This window comes from Psammomys obesus, unplaced genomic scaffold (assembly GCF_907164565.1).
Source record: "Psammomys obesus unplaced genomic scaffold, mPsaObe1.curated_primary_1811, whole genome shotgun sequence".
Lineage (NCBI taxonomy): Eukaryota > Metazoa > Chordata > Mammalia > Rodentia > Muridae > Psammomys > Psammomys obesus.
The window spans coordinates 10,778,284-10,803,839 of NW_026596039.1; the positions used below are offsets into that span (position 1 = coordinate 10,778,284).

A 25,556-nucleotide genomic window follows, 5' to 3' on the forward strand; every position below is an offset into this window, starting at 1 on the left:
TCTTTCTTTCTTTCTTTCTTTCTTTCTTTCTTTCTTTCTTTCTTTCTCTGATACTGGGTTTCTCTCTGTGCAGTCTTGGCTCCCCAGAACTCACTCTGACTCCGTAGACCAGGCTGGCCTTGAACTCACTGAGATCTGCCTGTGTCTCCTTCCTGAGTGCTGGGACATGGCTGGCTCACACTCCTTTTCTTCCTCTTTCTTTCTTTCCTTTTTTTTTTTTTTGAAACAGGGTCTTAACTCTAGAGCCCAGGATGACCTGGTACTTACTATGTAGCCCACCCATACTGGCTTCAAACTTTTGGTGATCCTCATGTCTCTGCCTTCTGAATGCTAGGGATTCAGGGTGACAGCACCATAGCACCATTCTTTTCATAGTCTACTAGAATAGGTAGACTGGTTTTTGGTTTTCTGTCTCTCTTATTGGCTTATATTCCCTCCCTCGATTTTGTGTTCTGTTTTTCTTTCAAGTGCTGCTTTCTGGTTCCTAAAGCAGGCGGGCTGGATGCCATTCTGCCAGGGCTCTGACCACTCATCATACTATTCTGTGGCCTGCTGTTTTGAGTAAGGCTCCAAACAGGACACACACCTTTTGCAAAACTTTGGTCTGTTTTGATTTCCTTTTCAAAACTGTGGTAGATCTGTGAGCCTTTGTTATCCTCTAGGCAGGCTCTTTTAGGGGTAAACACCCCTGCTTCTGAGGCAGGGCATGGGGAAAGGGAAGGCTGCTGCCCCTATAAAAAGGACTTCAAAATTGTTCATTGTTGTTATTTCAGATAACAGCCTCCAGAGGAGCAAGGAGCCAACTCAAAATACATGGTTCACTTGGATTTACACTCCCTACAAGTCCTAGAATAAACCTTACTCATTAAAATACTAAATTCTCCACTGAGGCGTTCCTGTCTGTATCTTCCTCTCTCTGAGTGAGAAACAGAGAAAGAACTTTTATTATTATTATGTTTATTCATTTATGTAGATGTGTGGGAGGCTGTGCCACAGCACAGGGGTCAGAGCTTTCCTTCCACCATGAGGGCCTTGGGAATCTAACTCATGTCCTCAGGCTACCTTTTACACAACGGAGCCATCTCCGCAGACCTCTGCCATTATTTTGAACACATTATATGAGCTCAAATTGAGTATGCTCAGAAATGTACTCATTTCTGCATGTGGTGAATTTTTTCCAATCTGAGTATGTATATTTTTCCCCAATGAAAGCCTGTTTGGGAGCTCAGTGGTTAAGAGCATCATCTGTTTTTCCAAAGGTCCTGAGTTCAACTCCCAGCAACCACATGGTGGCTCACAACCATCTATAGTGAGATCTGGTGCCCTCTTCTGGCGTTCAGGTGTACACGCAGGCAGAACACTGTACACATAATAAGTAAATCTTAAAAAAAAAAAAAAAAAAAAAGCCTGTTTTCACTAGGCCTGATGGCACAGGACTGTAATCTCAGCACTTCGAGGCTGGGGCAGTAGGATCAAGGGTAGAAGGCCAGCCTAGCAAAGGCCAGACAGGCTTTTGTTTATGTAGCATAGGCTAGCTTTGGACTCACTATATAGTCCCAGCCTAGTCTCAAACTCACAGCAATTCTCCTGCCTCAGTCTCCTAAGTGCTAGGATTACAGATATGCACAGCCACATCCAGCCCTTTCATTCTCATCCCCCCTCTGGTTTCTGTTTTTTGAGACAGTGTTACAGTATGTATATTTGATCACACTGAACTCCAAGATTGTGTTACTTACTGGAAATACCTGTTTCTAGTTGTAGTGTAGCTCGGCTCTAGCACACACCTTTAATCCAAGAGCTTTCTCCTGGAATATTGTAAACAGGATTAAATAAAGTCATAATTCATAGTCATAGTTATAGTTCAAGAGGTAAAGCAAGCAACCAGTTGTGACAGAAAAAAACCACAGAGTGCTGGGAGTGGTGGCACACACCTTTAGTCCCAGCATTCAGGAGGCAGAGAGGCAGGCGGTATGAGTTAAGAGTCCAGTCTGGTCTACAAGTTGAATCCAGGACAGCCAAGGCTTGATACAAGAGAAACCCTGTCTCAAACACACACACGCGAACCCATGCACAAAACAAAACAAAAAACCCCCAAACAAACAAAAACAACCATAGAAATTAAGAGGAAGTCAGGATAGATACAGGAAGCTGAAGGGAGGGGCATTCAATTTGAGGGGTTTTTGAGATGGCATGGAGGAGAGTTTCTTTTTGGGACATTAGCTGAGGAAGGTCAGATGGGTGCTTTCTCTGCCTCTCTGAGCTAATAGGCTTCAACCCAGCATCTGGCTCCTGAGTCTTTACCAGTAAAATCAAATGATTGAGATTTTGTTAAAAACCACAGAATTTCACTGTGTAGCTCTGATGTCCTGAAACTTAATCTGTAGAGAAGGCTGGCCTTGAACCTAGAGATCCACTTGTCTCTGCCTCCTGAGTGGTGAGATTGAAGGCTTCCCCCAGCTCTCTAGACTGTAAGTATATTGTGTATATTGACCAAAGTCACCTATTACCCTCTCTTATCCCACTGAAAGCCTTCTTTCCAACAAGCCCTCCTCCTAATTTCATGTCTTATTTCTTTCAAAAATGTTTGACACTATTCTTAGGGAGATGGCAACAAACATCTCCTCATGCCAGAAAACCAATGTTAAGAGCAAAGCAAGAATTCCAAAGTCCACCTTGGCAAAGCAAATGAGTTCTATTGGGGTTACTTCAAGGAGTGAGGGTGAGGATCACTTACAGGAGCGGAAATGAGTCACAGAGAGTTGTACCACGAAAGCCCACCCCAGCATGAGTGACAGTCCAGTAAAACCGGAAACCTGAAGCAGACTGCACAGCCTGTCCCTCTTGACAAGCTGGAGTGGGTCTCTTCCAGGGAGCTTGGCTGGTCTGAGCCCTTCTAGGTAGCTCAGCTTTATCACAGTGTCTTAGCAGTTCTTACTGTTTATATATGCTTGGGGAGGGAGGGACCTAGTCAATCTGGTCAGTTTCAAGAACTACCTGAAGCCTTTGGGTTATTTACTTCCTAAACTTCTCCCCTCCAAAGTAGGTTTTCATTTGGAGGAAATTGCTGCGCAACAGTGATCCACGGAGCTTCATCAGGGTGGCTTGCATGGGCACGAGCAAGGGATTATTTAATGGTGCGTGAGCAACTTAACTGTGACTACACCACTGAAGAAAATGGGAGCTGGAGAAATGGCTTAGGGGTTAAAAGCATACACTGCTCTTGCAGAGGCCCTGAGTTCAAGTCTCAGCATCTACATAATAACTGCGAATGCTTAAAAATTCTAGGTTCTCGCCAGTGCATGTTTGTTAATACCAGCACTCGGGAAGGCAGAGGCAGGCGGATCTCTCCGAGTTCAAGGCCAGCATGATCTACCGAATGAGCACCAGGACAGTACTACACAGAGAAACCCTGCCCCCCCCGCCCCCCAGACAACAACAAAAAGACTTACACAACCAGTTGGAGGCAGAGGATCAAGAGTTCAAGGCCAACCTTGGCTACACAGTGAGTCTGAGGCTAGAACAAGCTACATGACATCCTATCTCAAAGAAAATCCAAACCAAAAGCATAAAACCTCCCTCCCAAACATTAAGACCACTGGGATGTGGCTTAGTGTGCTAGGCTCAACACAGCTTACACATACAGGGCCTGAAAACAGGAATTTGGAACATTTGGCAACTCTGTTCAGGATTAAAGACACCATGCTGAGCTCTGCGAATGTTCTGGCTGCTTCATCTGTCTTCACAGAAATCCCTCGAGTCAGTCTATGTCTTTCTTCACGTCCCAAGAACAGGAAATGGGTGGAAGGCCAGGTGGGAAAGTCCGTCGGCACAAGGAACCTAGCAGCCCCACTAGGCCTATGGGGAGCTGAGACCAGGCTGGACGCAGACGTGAGGCTCAGTCAAAAGAAAACCCCAAAAGAAACAGTCTTGGAGACCCAGAGTACTCGCCGCCCACTTCCTGGGCATCTAATGCGGAAATCGCGACAGCTGGCAAAGCGACGCTGACCCTTTAGTCTGTGCCCGGCTGCGGTCACGTGGGCCAGAGCACGCGGAGAAGCTCCGCCCTGGGCTCACGCAAGCCGGGGGCGGGCATGTGGGAGAGGCCTCTGCAGCCCCTGCGGGCGTGAGCAGAGTGTGTAGGCGGGGCCACCAGGGCCGGCTGCCGGCGTGGGCGGGGCCTCGGGGGGACTTCGGCTGTGTGGGTGGGGCGTGTGGGCGGGGCCTCAGGCGCAAGTCGCAGGATGGGCGGGAGCCGGCGGCAGGGGGTGGGGCCTCCAGAGAGCGCCGTGGGCGGAGCCTCTGCCGCGTGCTGCGGGCGGGGAATGTTGGGAGCGGGCTGCTGTGGGCGGGGTTTCCAGTGCGCGCTGCGGGCGGGGGCGGGACGTGTGGGCGGTGCCTGCCGGTGCTCCCGGGCTTCGGGGGCGGCGGTGGTGGCCGCGGGACGACGACGACGACGACGAGAGTTGGGCTGCACGCGGAGGGGGCGCCACGGCCATGACTGCGGAGCTGCAGCAAGACGACGCGGCGGGGGCGGCGGACGGCCATGGCTCGGTGAGCGGTGGGTGAAAGTAGCGGGGCCCGGGCTCCGGCCGAGAGGGGCGCGGCGGGCCAAGCGGGCGCGGGCCGGTGGAGGCCCCGGCCTGTGGTCCAGGGCGGTGGCACCCCTGGGCCGCCCGGGACCTGCGAGGCTGGGGTCGCGCGGCGGTGTGAGGCGGCCTGGCTGTGTGGGCCAGCTCAGGTTCCAAGCGGGACACGCTGCGGGACCCGGTGCTGGGGACCCTACTGGGAGGGGTTGCTCGTGAGGTGGTGGGCATCGGGGTCACCCCGAAGTGTGCGCCGGGCCCGACCCAGTAGCTACAAACTTCCCAAAAGCTCGGCCACGGTACCTTGTTCTGACTCTCAAAGCAGTTTTATGGCAGTGGCTTCCCAGAGGCTTAAGCGGGCTCAAGTTATCTCACGTAAGCCGGCATTTATCAACAAAGTGTAAAAAAGACCCGGAGTTTCTTCCCTTTCTTTCGGAAACAAATCAGCTTCCCGAGTTAGCCCATCGATCACTGTAGATTTTGAAGGAAAGAAGAGGAACAGCACAGTGAATAAAAGGCACACCGATTAGTTTCCTAATATTAAGAAGGTTGAAAAATATTACAAGGATCTTAGGGCTAAGATGGTGAGGCTTCAGAAACACTGGTTTGGAGAAAATCAAAAGGCTCATTAATGTTTCTTGAAGAAACTTGGGAGTTGGGCGATTTGATACTGTCATCTTGTGTTACTTTGGAATGTTATAACACTACATCATCACTCCTCACTTTTAAAAGACTGAATGGAAAATCTGACCAAGTATTCAAATACTGAATTTGCAAGCGAGAAAAATTTATAAAATATTTAGAATAAGAACATGAGATCCTGCTAAGAAACTATGTCTTTTTAACTTTAATTAATTTGAGGTGCTGGGCAATGAAGCCTGGGGCCTGTCACATGGCTACACCCCAGGCTATGAATTTAAAACATAGCAGGCTCTTTAAAATTCATGTAGAAAAAAAGCATCTCTAAGTCTTGGGCTGCAAAATGAAAGTAGGTGGATATTTTTTTCGGCGATCAGATGAAAATTGCATTGTTACTTACCCAACATTGTCTTTTAGATATTGAGGTCCGTATTTTTTTTTTTTTTTCTTTTTCCCCAGAGATTAAGTTTACTTGTTTTGGGGACAGTGACTTAAAAACAGGTGGTAAGATTTGGTTTAGATACTATTTTAAGGGAGAGCAAGTCATATTTAAATTTGTTCTGGCCTCCGTCATTTTAAGACCTCATGCCTTTTAATCAGTGGCATCTTCATTTACCTCTGCCACAGTCTGAGTAGTGACCCCTGTTTCAGCACTCTCTATTTGAGGGTTTGTGTGTGAGGTGTTTGATGAGCATTGTGTATAAAGTCATAGCTATTTTTGGGAAAGCTTGGCACTCCCAGGCTGTGGCTGGCTGCAGTAGCCTGATTCCTGGCGACCTGCAGAGTGATGACATTTACTGGTATTCCCAGAGATTTTGCCCCAGGCTGACAGATGATAAGCTTTGAATGCTTGATAGCTGTTGCCCTTTTTGCTCAGGTTAGGATAAAATGCTTGAAGGCATGGGTTAGGTTGAAGGAGTAAGTGGAGCATAACTTCTACATTTAAGGAGAGTATTAATAACTTCTTCCTCTTGATAAGCTCTATTTAGGATGGATTCTTTCTTTTGACTTCAGGAGGCATTCTGCCTCCTCTTAAAAGATGTTTAATGTGGTTGAGAGGAGCTATCCTCCCCCGACACTCAGGAGCTATTTAAAACTTCCCATGTTTTCCCTTCCCCAGTTGGTCATTTGTACAAAGGACAGACAAAACTATGTATAGGCTGTCTGCACGATTTTAGTGAGTGAAAAAATACAGTTCTCTGGAAACTGAGCCGACACTTGGTGAGTTAAGGACCGCTTCCTTTGTTTTAATTAGTTCTCACCTTAGGTGAAAACCAGCTGGAAAGTTTACTGTTGGAGTAGGATAAGCAGCTTGAGGTCAGTTTGCTTCTTAGGAACCTGTCGCCCTTGGCAGCAGCTCTGAGGACTCACTTCCCACATACTCCCTTCTTCTCTCCCACTTGGAACTCAGGGCCTGTGCACTCTAGGCAATCGCTTCACCACTGAGCCCTACTATGCCTTCCTGTGCTTGCTGACTTTTTTTTTTTCCTACTTCATGGTGTGTTTGTATTTTTCTGTGACTAAGGCTGGCCCGGAACTTGAGGCAGTCATCCTGCCTTAGTCTTCCTGCTGCTGGGCATAGAGTCACTGCTCTCAGCTCCTTTATGTTGTGATTTTTGGAGTGTTGGAAAGTCGTGACCTGGCCCTGCAACTGTTGTAGCTACTTACTGTCCACACAGGGAGTACGTTCTTCTGAGCATAGTAGCAGATAACCTCTTATCAGGTGGGTTCTGTGTGTTCTTCTTCATCAAAATCACTTTTTTGTGTGTGTTTTTGAGACTGACCTCTAACTTCCTAGGGATGGTGACCTTGAACTGTTGATGCTCCCATGTCTTCTAACTTCTGCGATTATAGGCTTGGGCTCCAGTGTCTTATAATCGAAGAAATTGAAAATAGTGATGCTAACACTACAAGTAATAGCGCGCGTGCGTGCGCGCGCGCGCGCGCGCACACACACACACACACACACACACACGTCTTCCCAGAGCCCAGGCTGAGTGCTAGTATTACAAACTAGTGCCATCATGACCAGGTTCCAGCCTCCCCGAGCCCCTTCTGTGTGTGTGCTCCAATGTCAAGCTCAGCCTTGGCCTTTTATTCCACACTTCCCACCTTGTTTGAGACAAGGTCTTACCGTTACCCCTGCATATGGCAGGCTAGCTGGCCCGGGCACTTCTAGGGATTCTCTGACTCCCATCCTCTGTGGCAGGAGTGCTGCGATAACAGGTGCTCCTGTTTTGTGTCTGCTTTGTTGTGGATTCTTGGGATTCAAACTCAGGTCCTTATGCTCATGCTTTTTACCACTAAGCCATCTCACACACCCCTTTAGAAGAGACTTGTTTACTTTTACGTGTGTGTGTGTAGGTGTCTGAGGAGGGCATCACATCTCCTAGAACTGGAGTTAGAGGTGCTTATGAGCTACCTGGTGTATGTGCTTAGAACTGAACCCAGATCCCATCTGCAAGAGCAGTAAGTGTTCTTAACTTCCAAGCTATCTCACCAGCCCTCACTTCCATGTTGTGATGGCAATATTATTTTTTTTTTAATTTTTTACTTTTTTATTTTTTTAATGTAGCCCAAGCCGGATGCAACTCAAGGTCTTCCTGCCTCCTTTTCTGAATTACTGGTGCCTCAGCTGTGGCCATACCCCCTTCCTGACCCTTTTCTTTCTCCTTTAGTTTTTGAGAGAGGGTATAGGGTCTCACTGTATAGCCCTGACTATACTTGTTATAGACCAGGCTGGTTTGGTATTCACTGAGATCCCTGCCTTCTCTTGGTGGGGTTAAAGGCATGTGTGCCACCACACCGAGCCTCTTATGTGGTGTTGTTTTGGGTTTTCAGCCTTGACTGTCTCAGAACTAGCTCTGTAGACTAGGCTAACCTTGAACTCATAGAGATCTACCTGCCTCTGCCTCTCAAGTGCTGAGACTGAAGGCAGTCGCCAACACTCTCTTATATTCTTATAAGAGAATGATGGCTTCCGTTGTTAAGTCTTACTCAGAGTCTTTTTTTGTGTGGCCCATGCCATATGCCTTGAACTTGGAACAATTCTGCCTCAGTTTCCTGAGTGTTGGAATTTTCTTGTATGTCTTTACTTTCCAGCAACAGGGCATTTTATCAGGACAGCTTTACTCCAAATGGAGGCTTTTGTTGTTTGTGTGTTTGTTTGAAGTAGTGTCAAAGTGTAGCCCTATCTGTCCTGGAACCTGCTAGAGATCTGCTTGTGTCGCCATCCCAAGTGGCTGGTATTACAGGACTATGCTATCACAAGTGAGTAGATTTGTTTTATTTTTGTATTTATGATGGTAGGGTTCAGATCCTGGGCTTCTAGCATGTTAGGCAAGCCCTTCAGCACTGAGCTCTGTCCCCATGCTCATTCTCTTTTTATCTCCCATCCCTCATGCTCATTCTCTTTTTATCTCCCATCCCTCTGTTTTGTGTTTTATTTTGAGACAGGGTCTTGGTATATAGCTTTTGAACCTTCCTATCTCTGCCTCCCAGATCCTGGCACTGCCCATGTGCCCCACCACACTCAGATCTGCTTTGCTTCCCTCCTCTCCCTCCCCCTGCTGCTGATTGGATTGTTGTTGTTTGCAAGAAGCTCTCAAGTAGCACAGGCTGGCCTTGGACTTACGTGGTAGTTGACGGCATTGAACTGCTTGCTGGTCATCTTGCCTCGGCCTCCCAGGTGCTTGGACCACAGGTGTGCACCACCGCATCAGGGCCCGTTATTCTCTCAGAGCCTTTCCTAGAACTCTGCCAGTGGTTTAAACCTTTCACCGATTGGCATACTTTTTTAACATTATTTTTGTGAAGGAGGGCAGGGAGGAACATGGGCACTCACATGGAGGTCAGAAGACAACCTGTAGGAGCTCATTCTCTCCACAGTGTGAGTTCTGGGGGTTGAGCTGGGTACTCAGACCCTGCAGCCAGTGTCGTCATTGCTTTACCAGTTCCGCACCTCAATATTGAAAGTCTTTGCTGATTGTCAGAGCTTGCTGTGTTGATGTTTTGTCCACCCCCATTCCCTGGCATCTTATCTCATTTCCATGGAAAAACTATAGTTTCTTTGATTCCCCTTGTTTCTTGGAGGTTAACCTCCACTAGGGTTCTCACCAGAGAGAATTTGCACTCCCAGGAGACAGTTCACAATGCCTGGAGAGTTTTCCTTTTAGTTTATTTGTATCTTATGTAAATGGGTGTTTGCCTATATGGATGTCTGTGTTCCATGTGCATGGAATGCTAGAAATGGCTGGAAGAGGGTATCAGCTCTTCTGGAACTTAGAGTTGTAGATGGTTGTTAGCTGCATTGTGGGTGCTTTGCAAGAGCAGCTCTTTAAGTACTGAGCCATCTCTCCAGCCCCTGAAGATGTTTTTATGACTGTGGGGAAGGATGCTGCTGTCATATGGTGGGTTCAGTATCTCATCTGGTACAGTTTAGCCTCCCAAAAGAGTGTTATGTGGCCTGTTATGTGAACGGGGACAGGTAAAGAAACCCTTATCTAAGTGATGTTGACTCTCTTTGCCTAGCTCCACAAGCCTTCACTGTCTTCTCCTTACCCTGGGGGATCAATAGCTTCTGTTCACTGGGCGTTTAAACATGTAGGAAACAGGGTGTATGGTCTGGCTAGTCCAGCTTTCCAGCAGGCTACCCATTTCTGCCCAGCTGTTGAGTGGCGTTTGTTGATAGGCCAGAACACCAAGATGGTGTGCTGATTCCATGGAATCAGGTGTGTTGCAAGTCAGAACCAGCACCTGGACCCCCACCTTGGACCTGCTAAATCAAAGTCCGCTGCATTCGTTTTTGTTTGTTTGTTTGTTGTTTTTAGAAAGGGGTTAACTCTTACCCCAGACCTGCCTGGAACATATTGTATAGTTCAGGCTGTCTTCAAACTCGCAGAAATCCTGCTTCAGTTTCTACCTACTGAGCTACATTCTTAGCCCAAATTCTGCCTTTTGACTCATCCCTGGGAGACTCATTTGCATACTAAACTTTCAGAAGCTTAAGGATGGATAGAATTCCCATTCTGCTTTGCTTAAGAGCCCTTAATCCTGAGAACAACAGCAACAAGCTCTCCAAAATAACATCCACAACATTTTCTGTTGCCCCCATGCAGGTGTAGTCTTGTTCACTTAAGTTTCCAGATCCACCTGTTGTTTTTTCCTTTTCTTTTTTTAAGCGAATAGAACCTCATGATTGTATTGTCTTTTATCATCTTCATGACAAAACCAGCACAGAACTAGATCATGTGACCCTCCCTCCTCCTCTCTTCTCTCCCAGTTCACAAGGCTTGCATCTAATAACCCTAGCTCTGCAGATAGGCTCATAACACAAGCCTTGACAGAACTTCTTAAACTTTTCTTTTTTCTAGGAAATAGGCTTTGACTGCCCCTCCCTGTCAAAATGTCCCTTTTCCTGGTAACGCAGAGACCACTGGCCACTGTGGTGCTTGCCACATTCCTTAGCGAAAGTCCAGAGTGTTTTAGACTTGTTGACTATTTTTGCCAGAGTGCCATTGACACCCTTTTCTAAAACAGCTTTGCTGAGGCAGGAGGATTGCTTTGAGTTAGGTATTGGTGACAGAGTAAGACTTTTGTTTCAAAAACCAAGCTCCCTCCCATTACAGTGGGATTAAGAGTTGGTGTTTTTTATTCTTTCTTCCTTCCCTCCTTCCTTCCTTCCTTCCTTCCTTCCTTCCTTCCTTCCTTCCTTCCTTCCTGCCTGCCTGTCATGTGTCGGTCGTGCATGCCTTTAATTCCAGTACTCTGAGTTCAGGGCCAACCTGGTCTACAGAGTAGTGAGACCTTGAAGTTATGAAGAAAACTTAGAAATAACAAGCCTGAACAGGATCAGCTCAAGCAGAGAAGAGACAAGGCAGGCCAGTTCCTAGATCTCAGTACAGGGATGGAGGTATTGAGTGCAGCAGCTTCTGCAAAGCTGTCCTAGTGAGGTGGCCAAGTGGGGTCTGGGGTGCAGCAAGTCCCTACCAAAGTGAGACCCCAACAGGGCAGCAGCAGTGTGGGCAGTTAGTGGTTTTACCCCAGTCAGCATCTGTTGGGTGCCTGGTGAGGCTTACAAAAGAGAAATACATATTATTGTCTGTGTGCTTGCATGTGTGTGTGTAAGGGCCCTTTTCTTTAGGGTGTCCTGTTTTTCTGCACACTGACACAGACTTTAGATAGACAAAGAGGTTTTTCTTCATTGACATCCTGCCAGTGCTGTCAACAGACCTCACTTTCCAGGTGCGAAAGCTTGTTACTTAGGCTCACGCCTGTAATCCCAGCACTCTGGGAGGGAGAGGCAGGCAGATCTCTGTGAATTTGAGGTCAGCCTGGCCTCAAGCAAGTCCAGGACAGGCATGGCTACACAGAGAAACCCTGTCTCAAAAAGCAAACAACAATAAAAAAAGCTTGATGCATGAGAAGGTTGTGCTGAGTGAGACGTGAGTCTGCTGCAGTCTGCTGGCCTTACCGTCAAGCCAGCCTAAGGGTACCAGCAGCATGCTGCTTGACTTTTGAGACGGCTGGGCTATGGTGGTTAGACCCGGCATCCAGCACTCAGGCAGGAGTTCTAGGCTATCCTGTGCCCCAGAGCAGGATTCTCTTGTCTTAATTTTTTCTCTCAAGTCTCCAAATTTTGATTACCCTAAGGAAAATTTCATATCCATTATGACATCACTCCGTTTTCCCTGCCCTTAATGTCCACCCATGGCAGCTGCTTTCTGTCTCGAAATTTATCTCTTCTGCGTGTTTCATGTCAGTGGACTTGTACAGTATTTAAAATTTTGTGTATGATGGCCCCGTTCATGCTAGGCAATGCAGGCAGTTGTGCACGTGGAAGCCCAAGGTGGACATGTCTTTCCTTGGTCATCTTCCACCTTTTTTCCCCCTGTAATTATTATGGGGGGGGGTATACATGCCACAATGCACTTGTGAAGGCCAGAGGATGACTTTGTGGAGTTAGTGACACCCACTTCTGAATCCATCTGCATGTATTTGACTAAAGCTTTATTCCCATTCTTTTGAGATATTAGGGTGTGTTCCGCCTCCCCACTCCTCCAGCATCCTGCCTCTCTCAACACTGGTTTGCACAGAAGCCCTGAGACTCAGCTGTAATGCCTTCTTTCCCTAGTCTCATCATATTTTGAACCAATTGTTAACTGTGCTAGATTCATCTTAAAACTTTTCCCAAGGGCTGGAGAGATGTTTTGGTTAAGAGCACTAGCTGCTCTTCCTAAGGATCTAGGTTCAATTCCCAGCACTCAGAAGATAGTTTACAACTGTAAGTACTTTCTCAACAACCCTTAACCCCTGTCCCAGGGGATCTAACGTCCCCTTCTGGCCTCTGTGGGCACTGCATGCACATGGTGCGCAGACACACAGGCAGCCACAACACCAACACACATAAAAATAATACGTCATCAGAGTATTTAAAAATAAATATCTTTTCTGAGCCAGTAGGATGGCATAGCCGATACAGATGCTTGATGCCATGCCTAACAACCTGACCTGAGTTTCATCCCTGGGAACTACGTAGTAGCAGGAGAGAACCAACTCCCACAGCTTGTCGTACTCTCATGCCTGTGCAGCCTCGCATGTACACACGAATACAAACATAGTTCTGCACATACAATGTCTTCACCCCATCTGTTCCCTGCTGTGGAGGCTGCTGTTCTTTTTTCATCACATTAAGTCTGAACTCATCCTGACCTTATCCAGTGCCATATCAAGACACACCTAATAATAATATTTTATTGTGCCTACATTTAAAAAACTGGGCATATAAACCTGATGACCCAGCTTCCTCTGTTATCTTGCCCTCACAGTACTACATGGTCAGGTGGTGGTTTTCTTAGGTTTTTGTAGGCGTGCTCCACATGGTTGTGTGATAGGTGGCTTTGTGGTCTCCTTTCTGATGTTTGGTTGGCTGAATACTGAAAGAAAGAGGCTTTCTCTGACGTCTTCTAAAGTAAGAAAGAATCTAGGCATAGGATATTATATGTAGCATGAAAAATACAGGTTCCGGTGAGGTAAATCAGGAACTTTTAATAGTGTCAGCCCCTAGGGGTGCTGACAGGGAGGAGAAGGTGGAAAAGTTCCTTTTCATTTTCAGTCTTATACTTTTGGAACTTCTTACTCCTGGGTTGTGGGGAGGGAGAATGAGCTATTTAATAAGTAATAAAGTTCTTTTTGGCTAAATTATTTAAAAACCCTTAATTACAAATGCTTTTTTATTTATTATTAATATTAGGGTGATACATGTGTGATAAATGTGTGGGGGTGCATGTCACAGTCTGTGGAGATCAGAGGACAACTTTGTGGAGTAACTTGTTCTTTCCATCTGTTTTTTGTGTTTAGGGACCAAGCTCAGGTCACCACACTTGCAAGGCAGATGCTTTTCACCAGTTGATATCCTGGGCCACCTTCTTTCCTTTTTTTTTTCTTTCTTCTTTCTTTCTTTCTTTCTTTTTTTTTTTTTTTTTTACAGTTTCTTATAGCCCAGGCTGGCTTTGAATGTAAGCCTGATCCTCTTGCCTCAGCCTCAAGTATTGCTTTTACACATACATACCCCTGACACACCATTTAAAAACATTTTTTAAAAAATTTACTATGTATACAATGTTCTGCCTGCATGGTGTGCCTACACACCAGAGGAGGGCACCAGATCTCAGAGATGGTTGTAAGCCACCATGTGGTTGCTGGGAATTGAACTCAGAACCTTTGGAAGAGCAGCCGGTGCTCTTAACCTCTGATACATCTCTCCAGCCCTCACTATTTTAAAATTTTATGTGAATGACTGTTTTGCCTGCATGTGTATTTGTGTACCGTGTGTGTAGTGCCTGAGGAGGCCAGAACAGGGCATTATTAGATCCCCTGGAACTGGCATTAACAGACAGCCCAAAGCTATAGTTTGGGTGCTAGGAATTGAACCCCAGATCCTCTGGAAGAGCAGCTCACCAGTACTCTTAGGTGCTCAGCTATATCTCCTGACCCAACTTAAAATTTTCTGTTGCTGTATATTAATTGCATACAACAATGGGTTTCATTGTGACTTTTATATGTGTATATATTTGATCATATTCATCATCTTCCTTGTTTCCTGCTGATTCCCTTTTTTCTTGACAACTAGTTCTACTTTGATGTCTTTCTTTGGGACCCGATTGGTTTAATTACAGTTATGGGAGCATGGGTCAGGGGTTATTACAAGCATGTGAGCAGCTTACCAGTGTTTTCACAGCTGAAGGAAGTTCTTTCTCTATCAGCAACCATTATCTGCCCATAGGTCCTTGGGGAGGTGTGCCATGAGCCCTTCCCCCTTGTTCGTATTTAAGAGCAGGTCCCTCTGTGTGGTTGGCCTAGAACTCACTGTGTAGCCCGGCTTGTCCCGACCCTCAGTGATCCTCCTGCGGGCAGCAGTTGCTGGCTTGTTCCCAGCAGGCAGTGAGCTGCCTGCTCACCTAGCTATACTTCTGCCACCCACTCTTACTTAGGTTTGCACACTGCATGTGTGTAGGCCAGGGTGGAATGGGCCAAACTAGGCGGCCCTAATATTACTGCCAGAGTGGCCACCAGACAACCTTAATGTATTATGTTTCTGTCTGCATGCTGCTGATCTCTCAGCTTTGTGAGTACCTAGACAGCAAAGAACTACAAGAGGAGGTAAGAGTGCCCCAGCTCCCAGAGAAAAGCCATGCTTTCTCTTTGTCAGCTCACCACTTTCATCCAGACCTCATTCTGTGGCCAGAGTCTTCTGACTTCCCACACCATAGGTCCAAAATCCATAAGGAGACACCACCCATCTTCATGTAGTTCTGCTTAAGACTGAGTTGCTTTTACTGCTCAACTGATACTGGCTTGTTATTGGCTACAATTTCCCAGTTTGGAGAAAGGGAGGTGGACAGGAAGTTCCATTCATAGCCAAGAATCTATTTGTTAATGATACCTGCTTGGGGGAGGAAAACTCAAGTTTTCTCCAATAAAGTGACATGCTAGAATAGGCTCCATTACAGAGTAGTTGACCAGCACAGACCGGCTCCATCTTTGTTTTTGAATATGTGTCCCTTTGTTATGGTTTGGTGTTTTTTTTGTTTCTTTGGTGTTGTGGGTTTTTTTTTGGGAGGGGGGGTTGGCTTGGTTTTGTTTTTCTTTTTCTTTTTTTCTTTTTTTTTTTTTTTTTTTGAGAGAGAATATTAAATTGGGTGGGTGGTGGGGAGGATCCGGGAGGATTTGGGAGGACAGAATATGATCAAAATATATCAAATGAAAATGACTTAAAAGCAAGCAAGAGAAATCTCTGTCCTATGAAGTCTGGTTTGCTCTCAAGTCACTGTAAGTGAGGTATGCAGCCAGCCTTCCTTGAGATGGGCGGATCTGTCTCTCTTTACTGCCTCTGAAAACTGAAATTTAGTCAAGGAAATGCAAACTTGTCAGTGCTTGCCATCATTTAAGTTCATCAGGACAGAGCACAGGCTTTGTCTTGTCTGCACTGGAGTGTACTTTCTGTGGAGTGAGGTGATATTTATATATACCTTTGTGTAGTGCCAGAGTGTGAATTGGGAACCCTGTGGGCTCCTGCTTACTTTGGTTGGCCATCATTAAAATTATAAACTTTTGTAATTTTTCCTGTTTTGTTTTTCGAGGCAGGCTTTGCTGGCTTTCTAAATTGTAGAAATCCTTCTGCCTCTGACTTCTGGAATGCCAGGTATAAGCTATCTCACTTGAGAGATATGGCTCAGTGTTTAAGAGATTTGGATGCTCTTCCAGAGGACCTGGGTTCAATTCCCAGCACCCACATGGCAGCTTACACTGTAACTCCAGGTGATCCAGTCCTCCTGACCTCACCAGGCATGAACATGCAGACTGTAGACAAAACACCTATACGCATAAGATAAAACACTTAAAAAATGAACACTTAAATATAATGCTTGGGACCTGAAACGAACCTTGGTTGGTAGAATGCTTATCTAGTTCTCATGAAGCTCTGGGTTCAGTCCTGCTCTCATATTGTTATGAATAGCAGCCAGGTTGCTCCCACTGTTACTCCCCACATCATTTACTGGCTGTTCAAAAATGTGTTTTAAAGAGTGCACTGTGATTTAGCATAAGAGGAAAACAAAAACATACAAATCTGTGTGTGAAGAAATGAGTGGAAAACAGGTCAGAGGGTGTGCATCTGACATCTTGTGAGCCAGAGTATGTATTGCTGGAGGAATGATCTGTAGTGTGAAATTTTCATGCAACAACAACAACAAAAAAGCTCTATATTCCAAATTAAGAAGTGCCAAAAGTGTATTCGGCCATGTTTAGTTTTGTTGCTGAGAAACATGCAAAAGAATTGGCCTGTTGCGTGCAGGAAGTACACCTGAAAGTAGTAGCAATTGCTGGGTTCCTCAGCATAAGTGAGAAATTTTCAGCTTGAGGAAGCTGCTATAAGGGACTGGGACTGTCACTAGGCCCTGGCATAGTTCCAGTGGTAGCAGGTTTTTCTCTCAGAATGAGTAACTGATGGCACCTCAGTCAAATGCCACAGTCTTTACCCTCCTACTTCCCAATAATAGCTTGTTTAGAACACATTGTACCACTGAGTAATCAGCTTCTGATAGCATAAAGGCTGACAAATTTTTAAAATAGAAGTTTATTACCATGCAAAGTGCAAGGTCAAAATACAGGAAACAATACTTGCATTGGTTTGCCTTAAGAGGTTATTTGCTCCTGTTTCTTTGTCTCCTTAGAGACAAACAGGCTGGTGGTCAGCACACCCACCCCAGCAATAACTTTAAGTTACTTCCTGTATTCATAGGTTTGTTATGAGGGTCATTGTCAGTTAGTGCTTATAGAGCCAGGAACAGTACAAGACCAGTAGGTGGTGTATGTTAGCACTTAACCCTTGCTGAGACTCTTAATTGTCTGTGCATTGGAATGGTTAACATTCAGAGCAATTCTAGATGAAAATGTAGTTATTGGAGTTTGTCATTTCCAAGCCTTTGTTCCAGTTTGATATTATTACCCTCACTTCCCCACCCATTCTTTCATGACTTCATTTTGATGTTGATTTTGGCTTTCCAGAAAATTTTGTAGGCTCCAGATTTATAGATTCACATACTTTTTTTTTCTTTTGGTTTTTGAATTTTTGAGAGTTTCTCTGTGTAGCCTTGGCTGTCCAGGACTCTCTTTGTAGACCAGGGTGACCTGGAACTCACAGAGATCTACCTGCCTCTTGGAGGGTTGGGATTACAGGCGTGCGCCCCTGTACCAGGTTGTCGTACTTCTTACACGGTGCAATCAAATGGAATTACAATCCATCTGGACGGAAATAAATGCCTGATTTAAAAAAAGAAAAAAAACTGCTCACAAGTCCTGTTCTTACGAAGGCAGAATCTCAGCCTCTCCAGCCTGATAACCTTTCCCAGCCCATCTCTGGTGACTGGGTTTGTCAAGACTCATAAAGTCAAAGACTGCTGGCTCAGCGGGAAGATTCCATTTCTAGCTTCTGACTGGAGAGTTTGTGACAAGAGAAAGGCTCTGATCCCTTTTCCGGGCCTGGGGTGGGGGGTGGGGTTGCTGTTCAGTCAGTTATTTCTAGTTGTAGTACTTAAAGCATTGCCAGCGGGCCCTCAGCTGTTGAAGACCATAGGATACTGTTTCGGTTACAGCTGGCAGTAAAGGGAGGCTGTTTCTCTGAGACATTACTAATTGAACTTAATGGTGAAGCCTGGAGTGATAAGTCAGGACTTAATCCTGGCACAACCTTAGCTATGGTATAAATTAGTTGCTGCTCACTGAAATAAGCTTTAACCATATTTACTAAAAGGCCATCTTGTCTCTTATTGACCAGCCAGTTGTTTCAGTTGAGCTGTATTTATTCAAAGATGTTTTGTATTGGCTCTGACTCCCAACCAGGACGGTAGGGTGAATACTTAAGGCTGAGAAGGGTTTTTAAGATCTGTGTAGCTGGGTGTTAGTTAGGCCTCTCTGTGGTTCAAATTAATGGAAGCATCGCTAGCTCATTCTTCCTGAACTATGTCTTACTTGTTAAATCAGAAAGTGCTAGCTACACTTCCTTATCAAGTTAGTGGTACCAGCCATTTGTTAATTACATTGTTAGAAGCTTCTTGTCAGTGAAAAATGACACACACACACAAATGGCATGCACAGTAAAGCTTTTTTTAGCTCATACTCACATCCATGCAGATTCCCTGGGCTCCTTATATGACCTTCTGATGCGCTGTTCCCAGATAGGAAAGCCCAAGGCTCTTTAAGCATTCATTAAGGCTGACTGATTATGATTGTCCTAGGTATTTGGAGTTTTCTGTTGAATCATATTTCTCTTGTAACTGCTCAAAGTAGATTCGGCATTTAATAACGTGACTGACCATCAGTAACTTGCTACATAGAACTTGTCAGCACTTTAAAGTGAAAAAAATCCAAGTCTTGGGCCTGTTTGTCCAAGAGGCACCCAGCTATGCTTTCTGACTGACATGTATCTGATTTTGTTTCTCAAAAACAGAGCTGCCAGATGCTGTTAAACCAGCTTCGAGAAATCACAGGCATCCAGGATCCTTCCTTCCTTCATGAAGCATTAAAGGTTGGTTTCCAGACTTGGCTTAACCGACAGCCTCTGAAGCCTTTTCCACACCATGGATGTGTCAGTTCACGCTATTTATTATACCAGGGGAAAACATTGGAACAGAAATCCTACAGGTCAGGTGGTTAGTTTCTTCAACATAGAAACTTGAAGACGGTGGTGGGAACTTACTGTGAGAGAAGCCCACAGGAACTTTAGAAGTCCCATCATTCTTGTGGGTTATATAGACCCTCTATGGATCCTGAGTACAACCAACAAACCAAAAAATACTCCAGCAGGGAACCTGTTTGCTCTTAAGGTGTGATAGTGTTATTCTTACGCATTGTTTTATATTTTGAGTGTTACCAAAGGAAATGGTAGCACACCTAGCTTCAAAATACCCAGCAGGTATGAAACATGACTGGCTGTGACTATGTAATGTTGAGAGCAGGCAGTGGGTATCATTCTATTGTTGTGTCTTTTAGAATGTTTTCCTAGTAAGAAGTTCAAAACAGATATGCCACCCTGTAGAATACTTGCTCACGACTTTACTGCCCAGGTGAGTGTACTTATCACCTGTGCTGGCTGCCGGTTCTCTTCTGTGACTCGCTGTGCCCGAACTGTTCTGGAAAGTGAGGCTCCTCACTCACTAACTGAACTGTCCACCAAGGTTGTGCTTTGTTTTTCAAGTTGTAACAGTCCAGGCAGCTTGAGTCTTTTCCTGACACCAGAGCTTGATCCATCTCTAGGTGCATGAGGCCCCTTCACTAGACTTTTTACCCCAGTTCTGCCCAGAGCTAAGCTTACTCATTTTGTCATCATTGTAATAAAAGAGTAGCACCAAAAATAATGCCTGTCGTCAATTCTACAGTGCTTTACTTTTGGAATTTGTTACTTTTTTCCTCCTCTTAGGCCAGTAATGGTGATATCACCCAGGCTGTCAGCCTTCTCACTGACCAAAGAGTAAAGGAGCCCAGTCATGATACAACTGCTACAGAACCATCTGAAGTGGAAGGCAGTGCTACCAGCAAAGATCTCTTAGCAAGTAGGTCTCACTTGGCCTGGTCCTTCTCTGAACTAGCAGAAGTCAGTGACAGATTCCTCATTTACCACATCGACCCTTTGACTAGTCGCTGAGCCATTGCAGAGAGCCAGGCCTAGGTTCAAGCTTTTAAATGGTTTCTTTTATTAGTCCTCCTTGTTAATTTCACTGTCTAGCCCATGCTGGCTTTAAATGTTTTTTCTTCTTGAGTAGTTTTAGTATGTCTGTACTACGCCAACTTCATAAAGCTTTGTCCTCCGTTCACTATAGAGTAGTGTGTGTGCAACTGTCTGTTGCTAAGATGGTTTATATGTAGCTGATGTTTTTCAATGATAAAGGCCATTACCCTCCAGATAGGGAATGTATTTTTGACTTTGTGGAATATTAATGCGTTTTATTTAGTGTGTGAGTGCGTGCAGGCCAGAGGTTTACTTCAGGTGTCTTTATCTATCTCTCCACCTTATTTATTTTTCTGTTTATTTTTATGTATATGAGTGTTTTGCTTGTGAGTATGTCAGTGCATTGCATGCATGCTCAGTACTTCTCAGAGGCCAAAAGAAGGTGTTGGATCTCTGGAACTAAGTTACAGATGATTGTGAGCTACCATATGGGTGCTGAGTCCTGTGCAAGAGCAATAGGTTCTCTTAATTGCTGAGCTATCTCTCCACCCCTCCACCTTATTTGTTTTTTGAGGGAGGGCTGCTCACTGAACTTGGGCTCATGGGTTCACCAGTTGGCTAGGCAGCCAGGCCACCAACTCCATGGGATCTTACCTTCTCTGCCTCCCCAGGCTGAGAGTATAGGCGTGTATTTAACATAGCCTGTCCTTTTACGTGGGTGTTGGAATCTGAACTCAAGTCTTTATGCTTAAGTAGCAAGTACTTTATGCACTGATCTATCTCCCCAGCTCTGATGAATGGTTTTAGTCACTTCTGGACTATCAGGGGATAAGACTGCAGTACAGCAAGACTGTTCATTTGACTCTGAGACAGTTACAAGATCATATAGAGAGGAGCCACTGTGGTGAGAATTAGGGGTATTATATGGTCAGAAAATGTTTGACCTTTCTTCCTTTCTGCACAGGAACTAATGGCATTTCTGCTTCCTCACAGAAGTGATAGACCTTACTCACGACAACAAAGATGACCTGCAGGCAGCCATTGCCTTGAGTCTCCTGGAGTCTCCTAACATTCAAACTGATGACAGAGAGCTTAATAGGTTGTTGCTTTAATTTATGATATTTGTTCTCATGGTTGCTTTGTTGTATTGTGTTCTGGGAAAGCTACTCAGGTCATTCTTTTTGTTTATAATACCAAAATAAAGATTCTTTAAGGAACAACTTTAGGTTATTGCCTAGTTCCCTTCCCCCCCCCCCCCTTCTTTCTTTGTTTTTTGTTTTTGTTTTTGAGTCTCAGAGTGGCCTGGAATTTGTGGATTCCAGGTGTGTGCCACGACTCTGGTTTTCAGTTCACTTGGAAAAGCTGAGCACATGAAGGATCTTAACAGTCTGTAGTCTTTGAGTAGAAGTCTATAAAATTTTGTTGTTCCCAGTTACTAGGGAAAAACAACCATCAAACCTAAGTATTTGATAAGTACCCCCTCTGACAGGCTGTTGTCACTGTTGTCACGAGTGATCAGGGGGTATGATGTTAGGATTGGCACTGATATGGTACTTGTCTCATGATTCACAGACATCCATTTCCAACCATAGCCTTTTGATTTCTGGACTTATTTCCTTACGCTGTTGAGTTTCTGTTTCAGAGAAATGTAGAACAGAGTGTCTTGTGCTAGTCAGTTTGGAAATTCCTAGCTTTGGCACACTGTCTCTTACCCTTTTCAGTGACAAGCTCTTCAATAGGATGTCATGAATGAATGAAAACCTTTAATGTGGTAGGTGTGAATAGCCTTGAATTTCAATTCATTTTTACTTTGAATCTTAGTAATAAAAGTCTCTCTCTCTTTTTTGGTTTTTCGAGATGGTTTTTCTGTGTAGTCTTGGCTGTCCTGGACTTGCTTTGTAGACCAGGCTGGCCTTGAGCTCACAGCAATCCACCTGCCTCTGCCTCCCTGAGTGCTGGGGTTACAGGCGTGTGCCACTGCACCCGACTAGTAATAGTCTCTTTCTAAAGGATTTAAATTTGTGTTTACACCTCACTTTTGACTTATAACTGTAGAGCTGTTAATGTAGCCAGTGATTGTCCAGTGGATGGTTCTCCCAGCATTTGAATTATGGTTACCAACATCCTCTGTATAGTAAATCATTCTTTAACTGTTTTCTTTTTTCTTTTGATATGTGGTGTTGGGATGCTGCAGAATGCATGAGTCAAACTCTGCAGAAACTAAACGCTCAAAGAGGAAACGCTGTGAAGTTTGGGGAGAAAACCACAATCCCAATAACTGGAGGAGAGTGGATGGTTGGCCAGTAGGGCTGAAAAATGTTGGCAACACATGTTGGTTCAGTGCTGTTATTCAGGTATGGTGTTTTTAAGAGATAACTGTTTTCTCCTAGATGTTATTTCATAATATGGTAAAATGAAAGATGTGAAGTATAACTTCAAAAAGTTAAAACAGGGCTAGCCAAATAGTTCAGTGGGTAGACACTTGCCAAACAAGCCCAATGACATGAGTTTGATTAAAATCCACATAGTGGGAGAAAAGAACTGCACATTATGGTCTGTTTTCTACTTGCATGCCTAAGGACACACATACTAAATAAAAGTGTAATAAAAATTTTAAGTTAAAACAATTACGTAAAACTGGGTAGTCTTTGCAATATTACTATGTTTTAGTTTTATGTGTTTTGGATTTAGAATTTCTCATGTCTAAAACTGGGAAATGCTGAAATAGAAATAAGTGTTTGGGGTCAGCAGTTAATGACTAACATTCAGGGTAGCCGGGAGTAGAGGCATGGCAGGTGGGCATCTTGGAACGAGGACCATAAAAATACTCTTTTTCATTATGTAGCCCTGGCTGGTCTCAAATTTGTGATCCTTTTGCCTGTACCTCCCAAGTGCTGGCATTTAGGCTACCATTATAGGAATGCACCGCCATGCTAGCTATTCATGAATTTGGTATAAATATACGTATATACACATTCACTCATCTACTCCAGGGTGTTGTGTATGCTAGGCAAACACTATCACTGAGCCACATCATCAGTCCTATGAAAACACTCTTGGGGAGAAGGGTGTGAAATCTGTAGGACTTGATGAATGAATGATGCCTACAGGAGAGGAGGGAGAAAGGTGACAAGGTCTGGCTGGAGTAACCAGGTGGCTGAGTGCTGTTTGACACAGGGGGAGTAATTCGTGTGTGCTAGAATTTGCTAGTAAGGCTGGCTTTCAACTCACAGAGATCTGCCTGCTTCTGTCACCCGAGTGCTGGGGTTAAAGGCGTGTGCTGCCGCCTCCACCCAGCACTCACAAATTCTTATCTTCCAAGCTCTAACAGAACAGCACACTGAGCTCTCAAAACTCGGTGGCTTTTCTAGCCCAAAGTTCCAAAGTCCTTTCACAGCCCTCCCCAAAACAACATAATCAGGTTGTCTGTCACTGCAATTCCACACTCTTGGTACCAACTTGTCTTAGCTAGGGTTTCTTCTGGTGGAACAAAACACATGACCAAAAAGCAAGTTAGGGAGTGTCTTGGTTAGGGTTTTATTGCTATGAAGAGACACGATAAGCACGGAATCTCTTATAAAGGAAAACATTTAATTGGGTCTGGCTTATAGTTCAGAGGTTGAGTCCGTTATTGTCATGGAGGGGAGCATGGTGGCATGCAGGCAGACTTGGTGCTGGAGAGGTAGTGAATTCTACATCTTCCTCCCCAAAACGGGTTCTCTATAGTTGGCTGTCCTGGACTTGCTCTGTAGATCATGCTTTCCTTGGAGTTCTGCATCTTGATCTGTAGGCAGCCAAAGGAGACTGTGCTACACTTGGGCTTAGCTTGAGCATAGGAGACCTCAAAGCCCACCCCCCCGGTGACACACTTCCTCCAACAAGGCCATACCTCCTAATAGTGCCACTCCCTGTGTCCAAGCATTCAAACACACATGCTGTGGGAGCCATTCCTATTCAAACTACCACAGGGAGGAAAGGGTTTATTTGGCTTATAGTTCCATGTCACTGTTGATCATTGAAGGGAGTAAGGACAGGAACCTGGAGGTAGGAGTTGACACAGTTGACACACATGGAAGGGTGCTGCTTACTTTCTTACTCAGCCTGCTTTCTTTTAGAACCCAGGACCACCAGCCCAGGGATGGAACCACCCACCATGGTCTAGGTCCTCCCACATCAATCACTAATTAAGAAAATGCCTTACAGCTGGATCTTATGGAGGCATTTCCCCAATTGAGGTTCTTACCTTTTAGATAACTCTAGTTTTATGTATCAAGTTGACATAAGACTAGCTATCACACACTTAAAATATTTCCCAAGCACCATCGCTTCATATGTTGTTCCCTCTCCCTGCCTGCAGGCTTCTCTGTTAAATGGTTCTGTGGTACCTACCTACCTGCTCAAGCCAAAACACTTCAAAATATGTTCAGTTTACTATGTGCCTGGCTCTGATCAGGACCTGGGAAACAGCAGGGACTTAAACAAAACCCATACTCTTTTGGAGTTTAAAACAGTGGGGCGGTCAGTCAACAGACTCAGGTAATGATAAGTGCCACAAAGGTTTTGTGAAGAAGTAGGGTACACTAGCTGGTTTTGTGTCACCTTGACACAAGCTAGAGCCATCAGAGGGGAAGGAGCCACAGCTGAGGAAATGCTTCCATGAGGTTCAGCTGAAAGTCATTTTCTTAATTAGTGATCAGTGGGGTAGGGCTCTGCCCAGTCTGGGTGGTGCCATCCCTGGGCTGGTGGTCCTGGGTTCTAAAAGAAAGCAGGCTGAGCAACCCGTGAGGAGTAAGCCAGTGAGCAGCCCTGCTCCTGCCTCCAGGTTCCTGCCCTGTTTGGGTTCCTGTCCTGACTTCCTTTGGTGATGAACAGCAATGTGGAATTATAGGCTGAATAATCCCTTTTCTCCCCAACTTGTTTTTTGGTCATGGTGTTTTGTGTCAGCAATACATACCCTAACTGGGACAGAAGGTAAGAGTTCCAGACAGGTTTGCACCAGAGAGAACTGACTTCTGAAGACTTCCACACATAACCTAATGTGTGTATGCTGCCCCCCTCTAATCCCCCAGTAAACACATACTTAAAAGCAAAATGTGTCTAGTGGAGAGCAAATCTAGATGAGGTGGCTCAAATCTATAGTCCGCACTTTTGAGGCTGAGGCAGGAGGACTGCTGCAAGTCCAGGTCCAAACTGGGCTTTGTAGTATTGAGGCCCCACCATAAAAAGTTGTAGAAAGTAGAGTTAGGACAGTCAGTCAGGCTTTCCTGTGCCTGTCTCAGGTATGTATGGAGACTAGAGAGATGTTGAACAAGCTTATGTTTTCCTAATGAACTGCTTTCAGCTTTTTTTTTTTTTTTTCTTGTTTCCTTTTGAGAGATTGGTGAAGTGATAGATTTTGAAATAGTGTGGAAGTACAGGGAAACCAGCTGACAGTAGGATACCATGTACAAAACTTGAAAACTTAGACTTTTGAATTAGGGCTATTCAACTGAGAGAGTTTATATAAACATTCTAAAGTTGGAAGGACCCTCGTCTGGTCCTCACCTTCAGATTACTGGGGTACAAAATGACCTAATAGAGGGTGGGTTTAAGGTGGGTAACAGCCGTTC

At 45.0% G+C, this 25,556-nt stretch overlaps 1 protein-coding gene across 6 annotated transcripts in view; it reads left to right on the top strand.

Moving 5' to 3' along the window:
* Positions 1–4,445: 4,445 nt before the first annotated feature.
* Usp28 (ubiquitin specific peptidase 28) overlaps positions 4,446–25,556 on the top strand; it is a 57,793-nt gene continuing 36,682 nt past the window's right edge. For 5 of the 6 annotated variants that reach the window (XM_055622000.1, XM_055621995.1, XM_055621998.1 and 2 more), the window contains exons 1-5: positions 4,446–4,551; positions 18,730–18,807; positions 19,699–19,831; positions 20,941–21,046; positions 22,142–22,301. In XM_055622000.1, coding sequence (XP_055477975.1) covers positions 4,495–4,551; positions 18,730–18,807; positions 19,699–19,831; positions 20,941–21,046; positions 22,142–22,301 — 534 coding nt within the window. In that variant the 5' untranslated portion in view covers positions 4,446–4,494. Of the gene's footprint in view, positions 4,552–18,729; positions 18,808–19,280; positions 19,346–19,698; positions 19,832–20,940; positions 21,047–22,141; positions 22,302–25,556 lie in introns of those variants that run through there. The other variant, XM_055621997.1, reaches the window with a different exon arrangement.